We start from the raw sequence: 8554 nt of genomic DNA, 5'->3' as shown, positions 1-8554 counted from the left end.
AAGAGATCTCTAAAAAAGAACTGTTTAAAAAAACACAATGATGAAGGGGAATGAACAAACAATAAGTGTTTACCAGCTAAACAAAAAACTCTCAAAATATCAATTCTATGCACTCTCGCTCTGATACCATAATAACAAAGGATGAATGCACAAAAATAAAGGGAATGAGAGCTCGGCTTTAACACTCAAGAAAACAAATAATTCATTCTGTTCTATCCAATCTGTCCCTCAATCATTATATGCCAATGATGAGAAGGATTGGAGGACACACAACCATAACGGTCTTAGAAATACCAAATGTACCCCTACTGGTCTTAGCTTATTACATGACAACAGGTGTCAACAGGAAACAAAATAGCAGTAAATGACAAAATAAGTAAAGTGATGATAACATGAGCTGAGCTGAGCTGGGACCATTCCTCATTATCATCCCTGTAGTTGTCTTTTACCACTATAAAATGCAAAGTATTACGTATAGAATTAAATTAGTTAAGCTAAATTTTATATGGAATGCAGGACATTGATTGAATTTTCAGGTTGATGCTATTTAAAAGTATCAAGTTCATTTGCTATTGTTCAAATATTTGGCAGTGTCTTCTTTTTAGCAGGAAGAAAATTGTTGATAATTATTAGTTGGTGATTGCTTCTGGTGATTTTCTCTATAATAAATTTGAGTGCATAAATAAAATTAAAATGTAAAATGCTTGTAATAATGAGATGATCAGGATTACTTAATTCATGGTAGGTGCCAGACAAATCAGAGTAATTTAACAATTACTGCGGCGTGTTACTAAAAACTACAGTTCTTCTTTGTGATATCTTTAAACAGGATATGATGCCCGCTATATCTTTGAGTTGTAGTGATATCATGAGCAAATGGGAGGAGATGGTTTCTGCAGAGGGCCAATATGAGTTGGATGTATGGCATGACCTGGAAACTCTAACAGGTGATGTCATTTCGCGTACAACCTTTGGAAGTAGCTATGCTGAAGGGAGACAAAAATTCCAACTACAGAAAGTACAAACAAAGCTATTAGTGCAAGAAGCACAGACATTGTACCTTCCAGGAATGAGGTTGTTATTTCTTCTTTCTTCTTATCTTTTGTGAGGAAATATCTTAATAGCCTAGCCGCTTTCCTTGCGTTGCTGTATTTTAAACTTGTTCACTGCAGATATCTGCCAACCAAAAGAAGCAAAAGGATGAGGGAGATCGATAATGAAGTAAAAACTGCACTGAGGACTATCATCAACAAGCGTTTAAAGGAAATGCAAGCAGGAGAATATATTCCTGATGACTTGTTGGGCATGTTACTGAAATCAAACTCTGAAGAAATTAAAGAAAACAGAAATATAAAATCTGGGATGACTGTTGATGAGGTCATCGAAGAGTGTACGCTATTCTATTTTGCTGGACATGAGACAACCTCAAATCTACTTGCCTGGACAATGGTTTTATTAAGCCAGCATCCGTACTGGCAAGAGCGCGCTAGAGAAGAAGTTCTGCAGGCCTTTGGAAAAAATGAGCCTGATCTTGATGGGTTGAATCAACTCAAACTTGTAAGTTCTCGAGACACTAAGATTATACCCACCTGCAGTTTCAATGAATCGAGTCATAGATCAAGCTATTAAACTAGGAGAGGTATCCCTCCCATCCGGAGTGTCACTGCATTTACCTATCACTCCTGATAAAGCTGAAATATATTTCTAAATGAAAAATATTGCTTTATTAAAGTTCCGAGTTTTAATACATCTTTAAGTATAAGCTGAAATTTCATTTCTCCGGTTTAGTTCTGAGTTTCAATATATTTCTAAGTATAAGCTGAAATTTCATTTCTCCGGTTTTGATGTATTCTCAATTTGTTTATATTATTTTTTTCTTTTTCATCAATTCCAGGATGCATCAGAAAAGAATTGGGATAAATATCAAGTTCATGACTGATTGCAGACAAATGACTCAGTTTGGTCACTGACTACAAATTTGACTCACTTTACTCACTCATTTAATTAAAATGTACAGGCCGTTAAAAGTCAATGAAGAAATTGGTCAGACTTAACGTTAAACGTTAAGTTTTCCGTCTGACGACACCTGTCGTTGATGTGGCAACACATGTCGCTGAAGTGGCAACACCTGTCACTGAAGTGGCACATGTCCAAGTTAAAAATTAAAAAAAAAGAGAATCAGTTATGTCAAAGAAAGGGAGAAGAATCGGGAATTGAAAGAGGGGAAGAAATGAAACCATAATCCTCTTTTTTCTTGGAATCGATCGATTGCTTGCGTTTCTGGGTTGATTGTGGAAGATTGAAGAACAACTGACTGATTGCTATCATCAAAGCACCGTATAAGGTATGTATTGATATATATATACACACTTATGATTTCTGTATGACATGCATACTGAGTTGTGCTTATTTGACACCATATTTTAGTTATTCAGTTGAACATCATCTCGTGTTTGCTGTTTACTTCGTTTGTTTGTAATAAAAGTGTGTAATCGAAGTTATATAATCTTTGTTATGTAGGAATGTCTTCTAGGGTTACCCTTTATTTACATCACCATGGGGTTTTTAAAGTTGAACCCGTGAAGGGTAATGCTGGGTATGTGGGGGGGTCTGTAGAAGTAATTGAAAATGTTGACACTGATGTAATATCTGTACTGGAATTTAAAGATTATGCAGAAAAATATAATTATAGCCCAACTAATTTGTACTACTTCCAAAATGATGGTCATAGCTTCAAGAAAGGTATTAGATTATTATATGATGATGTCTCTATGAGGGATTTAACTAAGCTGTCTCTACCATTAAAAAAAATGAATGTTTATGTGGATCATCAAAATCAATCTACTGATAAACCACCAACTACTGATGATATAATGGATGAAGATGTTAGTGGTTCTGCTGGTGGTAGTGGGGGTCATAGGACAGATGAACATGTTGAAGAAGTTGAAGAGTCTTTAAACGAAAATGATGAATTTAGTGATGAGGACAGTGAAGATTTAGATTATGAGGGGTTGACTGATAAGGAAAGTGATGAAGAGCTCGTGGAGGCAAGAAACCTGAGGAAACAAGTTATACCTGATACCGATAGTGAAGGGAGTGATTATGATGAGGAAGACTACAACAGTGATGAGTTAAGGTCTGATGAAAGTTCAAGTGAAGATGAAAATATCAAACAGGGATACATTGGCATTCCACCTGGGAACAAAAGAAAGAAGAGAACAAAAGTATTTAATCAAGATAAAAGTGAAGAGATAGTAAAATGGGAGGTTGGGATGAAATTTGCATCTATTGAGGAGTTCAGGAAAGTTGTAAGAGAGTATGGAATTAGAGAGAGGAGAGCTTTGCATTTCATAACAAATGATAGTAAGAGGGTGCAAGTAGGTTGTGAGAAAGGGTGTCGGTTTTATTTATGGTGCAGTAGGCTAGAAAATGCAGGAGGAGCTGTGCAGATCAAGACATGTCTTGATGACCATTTGTGTACAAAACCTTATGAAAATAAACTGGTGAGTGTGAAAGTACTGACAGAGATGTATGGTGAAAAAATCAGGAAGAATCCACAGTGGAAGGTGAAAGAAATGCAGGAAACAATAAGGAAAAAGCTTGAAATAGAAGTCCCTAGGATAAAGTATTCTAGGGTTAGACAAGCTGCTCTTGCTGGGGTTATAGAGGCATTGAAAGACCATTATGTCAGGGTGTGGGATTTTGGTTTTGAGATTCTAAAAAATAATCCAGGAAACAGGGTTGACATAAGGACAAACAGGATAACCGATGATTCTCAGAATAAATTTCAAAGGATCTACATATGCTACCATGCATTGAAAGAAGGATGGAAGTTGGGATGTAGACCAATTTTAGGTGTAGATGGATGTTTCCTGAAAACTGTGTGTGGGGGTCAGTTGATGAGTGCAGTTGGGAGGGATGGTAATAACCAGATGTACCCAGTTGCATATGCAGTGGTAGAATCTGAAAGTACTGAAAGTTGGAGATGGTTCCTTGGACTACTTAGAGAAGATCTTATTCTTGGAAATGGAGTTGGACTCACAGTGATTAGTGATCAATAAAAGGTATGCTTTATTTATTTGCAACTTACATTACTATGCTTTTTGGTTGTTGTTTCATATTGAATGCGTGTTCTTATGGTGTAATAAATGCTAGGGACTTGAAAATGCAATGAAGGAGTATCTACCCCATGCAGAACACAGATTATGCACAAGACACTTATACAATAATATGAGAAAAAAGTAAGTAGTTACATTATAAAGATATTTCTATTAAAGATGGCCCTAACTGATTTTGTCAATTCTAAGTATTATTATATGTGTAGGTGGCCAACTGGATTAGTTAAAAATTATTTTTGGATGGCTGCATGTGCAACATACCCAGCTGGCTACCAGAAAGCAATGAAAGCTCTTCAAAGGCACTCAAAATCAGCATATGAGCACCTCTCCAAACTGGATTTCAAAAGCTGGTCAAAAGCATTTTTTCAGAATAAATGTGATGCTGACAATGTGGAGAATAATATGTCAGAGTGCTTTAATTCCTGGATAGTTAATGAGAGGTACATTATCTCACAATTATTTATTGTATATTTTCTGATTTCTTTTATATTTATCTGATTTTTTTTTAATAATGTTTGTAGGTACATGCCAGTTCTTACAATGTTGCAGGAACTTCATTTCAAAATAATGAGGAGAATCAGGACAAATAGGGAGGCTATGCAACATGCTGACATTGTCATTTGCCCTAGAATAAAGGGTAAGCTTGACATTTCAGTAAAAAACTCTAGAAAGTGGCATGCCAGTTGGGATGGGGACAAAAAGTATATGGTAAAATTTGGCACAAAAGCAGTGACTGTCAACTTAGAAGATAGGATTTGTGATTGTAGGGCATGGGACCTAACAGGGATCCCATGTTCCCATGCTGTGGCTGCTATACATGATAGGAGACATCAACCTATCATGTATGTTTCAAAGTATTACACCAAAGAAATGTATATGAAGTCTTACAATCAAACCTTGCAAGCTTTAAGAGGGGAGGATTTTTGGGAGATGACAGACAAAGCAGTGATGTTGCCACCTGACATTCCTAAGAAATTAAGAGGGAGACCCAAAAGATTAAGGAGAAGAGAGCATTGGGAGGGGGGTAGTCAAAGTAAATCTACAGAGGGAGTGCCTGGTTTGCAGAAACTAACTAGTGGGAAGAAAATGCATTGCAGTTTGTGTAGACAAGCAGGACACAAGAAGCCTAAGTGCCCACAGAACCAACAGAACAGGGGGGGGGAAATGAAGCTGAAAAACAAGATGAAGGTGGTGAAGGTGGTGAAGGTGGCCAAGAGGAAGGAGAATCTGAACAGAGACAGGGACAAGAGGAGAGGCCTAGGACTAAGTTGCCAGTAAGGAGGGCCTTACCAGGTATTGTCATTGGAGAACCAAGGAAAACATCCAAGGTTAAAGCATCTACTGGGAAAGGGAAGGGGAAAGAAATGAAAGAGGGGAAGAAATGAAACCCTAATCCTCTTTTTTCTTGGAATCGATCGATTGCTTGCGTTTCTGGGTTGATTGTGGAAGATTGAAGAACAACTGACTGATTGCTATCATCAAAGCACCGTATAAGGTATGTATTGATATATATATACACACTTACGATTTCTGTATGACATGCATACTGAGTTCTGCTTATTTGACACCATATTTTAGTTATTCAGTTGAACATCATCTCGTGTTTACTGTTTACTTCGTTTGTTTGTAATAAAAGTGTGTAATCGAAGTTATATAATCTTTGTTATGTAGGAATGTCTTCTAGGGTTACCCTTTATTTACATCACCATGGGGTTTTTAAAGTTGAACCCGTGAAGGGTAATGCTGGGTATGTGGGGGGGTCTGTAGAAGTAATTGAAAATGTTGACACTGATGTAATATCTGTACTGGAATTTGAAGATTATGCAGAAAAATACAATTATAGCCCAACTGATTTGTACTACTTCCAAAATGATGGTCATAGCTTCAAGAAAGGTATTAGATTATTATATGATGATGTCTCTATGAGGGATTTAACTAAGCTGTCTCTACCATTAAAAAAATGAATGTTTATGTGGATCATCAAAATCAATCTACTGATAAACCACCAACTACTAATGATATAATGGATGAAGATGTTAGTGGTTCTGCCGGTGGTAGTGGGGGTCATAGGACAGATGAACATGTTGAAGAAGTAGAAGAGTCTTTAAACGAAAATGATAAATTTAGTGATGAGGACAGTGAAGATTTAGATTATGAGGGGTTGACTGATAAGGAAAGTGATGAAGAGCTTGTGGAGGCAAGAAACCTGAGGAAACAAGTTATACTTGATACCGATAGTGAAGGGAGTGATTATGATGAGGAAGACTACAACAGTGATGAGTTAAGGTCTGATGAAAGTTCAAGTGAAGATGAAAATATCAAACAGGGATACATTGGCATTCCACCTCGGAACAAAAGAAAGAAGAGAACAAAAGTATTTAATCCAGATAAAAGTGAAGGGATAGTAAAATGGGAGGTTGGGATGAAATTTGCATCTATTGAGGAGTTCAGGAAAGTGGTAAGAGAGTATGGAATTAGAGAGAGGAGAGCTTTGCATTTCATAACAAATGATAGTAAGAGGGTGCAAGTAGGTTGTGAGAAAGGGTGTCGGTTTTATTTATGGTGCAGTAGGCTAGAAAATGCAGGAGGAGCTGTGCAGATCAAGACATGTCTTGATGACCATTTGTGTACAAAACCTTATGAAAATAAACTGGTGAGTGTGAAAGTACTGACAGAGATGTATGGTGAAAAAATCAGGAAGAATCCACAGTGGAAGGTGAAAGAAATGCAGGAAACAATAAGGAAAGAGCTTGAAATAGAAGTCCCTAGGATAAAGTGTTCTAGGATTAGACAAGCTGCTCTTGCTGGAGTTATAGAGGCATTGAAAGACCATTATGCCAGGGTGTGGGATTTTGGTTTTGAGATTCTAAAAAATAATCCAGGAAACAGGGTTGACATAAGGACAAACAGGATAACCGATGATTCTCAGAATAAATTTCAAAGGATCTACATATGCTACCATGCATTGAAAGAAGGATGGAAGTTGGGATGTAGACCAATTTTAGGTGTAGATGGATGTTTCCTGAAAACTGTGTGTGGGGGTCAGTTGCTGAGTGCAGTTGGGAGGGATGGTAATAACCAGATGTACCCAGTTGCATATGCAGTGGTAGAATCTGAAAGTACTGAAAGTTGGAGATGGTTCCTTGGACTACTTAGAGAAGATCTTATTCTTAGAAATGGAGTTGGACTCACAGTGATTAGTGATCAACAAAAGGTATGCTTCATTTATTTGCAACTTACATTACTATGCTTTTTGGTTGTTGTTTCATATTGAATGCGTATTCTTATGGTGTAATAAATGCTAGGGACTTGAAAATGCAATGAAAGAGTATCTACCCCATGCAGAACACGGATTATGCACAAGACACTTATACAATAATATGAGAAAAAAGTAAGTAGTTACATTATAAAGATATTTCTATTAAAGATGGCCCTAACTGATTTTGTCAATTCTAAGTATTATTATATGTGTAGGTGGCCAACTGGATTAGTTAAAAATTGTTTTTGGATGGCTGCATGTGCAACATACCCAGCTGGCTACTAGAAAGCAATGAAAGCTCTTCAAAGGCACTCAAAATCAGCATATGAGCACCTCTCCAAACTGGATCCCAAAAGCTGGTCAAAAGCATTTTTTCAGAATAAATGTGATGCTGACCATGTGGAGAATAATATGTCAGAGTGCTTTAATTCCTGGATAGTTAATGAGAGGTACATTATCTCACAATTATTTATTGCATATTTTCTGATTTCTTTTATATTTATCTGACTTTTTTTACTAATGTTTGTAGGTACATGCCAGTTCTTACAATGTTGCAGGAACTTCATTTCAAAATAATGAGGAGAATCAGGACAAATAGGGAGGCTATGCAACATGCTGAATTGTCATTTGCCCCAGAATAAAGGGTAAGCTTGACATTTCAGTAAAAAACTCTAGAAAGTGGCATGCCAGTTGGGATGGGGACAAAAAGTATATGGTAAAATTTGGCACAAAAGCAGTGACTGTCAACTTAGAATATAGGATTTGTGATTGTAGGGCATGGGACCTAACAGGGATCCCATGTTCCCATGCTGTGGCTGCTATACATGATAGGAGACATCAACCTATCATGTATGTTTCAAAGTATTACACCAAAGAAATGTATATGAAGTCTTACAATCAAACCTTGCAAGCTTTAAGAGGGGAGGATTTTTGGGAGATGACAGACAAAGCAGTGATGTTGCCACCTGACATTCCTAAGAAATTAAGAGGGAGGCCCAAAAGATTAAGGAGAAGAGAGCATTGGGAGGGGGGTAGTCAAAGTAAATCTACAGAGGGAGTGCCTGGTTTGCAGAAACTAACTAGTGGGAAGAAAATGCATTGCAGTTTGTGTAGACAAGCAGGACACAAGAAGCCTAAGTGCCCACAGAACCAACAGAACAGGGGGGGAAATGAAGCG

General features: G+C 37.2%; 1 protein-coding gene across 1 annotated transcript; it reads left to right on the top strand.

Moving 5' to 3' along the window:
• The first annotated feature begins 768 nt into the window (after window positions 1-768).
• LOC141670673 (cytochrome P450 CYP72A219-like) lies at window positions 769-1761 on the top strand. The gene is made up of 2 exons (XM_074476624.1): window positions 769-1074; window positions 1173-1761. The coding sequence occupies exons 1-2, from the start codon at window positions 833-835 to the stop codon at window positions 1627-1629; spliced, it is 699 nt and encodes a 232-aa protein (XP_074332725.1). The 5' UTR covers window positions 769-832; the 3' UTR covers window positions 1630-1761.
• The last annotated feature ends 6793 nt before the right edge of the window (window positions 1762-8554 follow it).

This window comes from Apium graveolens, chromosome 7 (assembly GCF_009905375.1).
Source record: "Apium graveolens cultivar Ventura chromosome 7, ASM990537v1, whole genome shotgun sequence".
In the NCBI taxonomy this organism is placed as follows: domain Eukaryota; kingdom Viridiplantae; phylum Streptophyta; class Magnoliopsida; order Apiales; family Apiaceae; genus Apium; species Apium graveolens.
This window is presented reverse-complemented; position numbering and strand designations above follow the sequence as displayed.

Bases quoted from the DNA above. Each gene is read 5' to 3' on its own strand.
- LOC141670673 (XM_074476624.1), top strand. From the start codon at position 833: ATGATGCCCGCTATATCTTTGAGTTGTAGTGATATCATGAGCAAATGG. The intron at 1,075-1,172 runs GTTGTTATTTCT...TGTTCACTGCAG, and splicing joins TTGTACCTTCCAGGAATGAG to ATATCTGCCAACCAAAAGAA.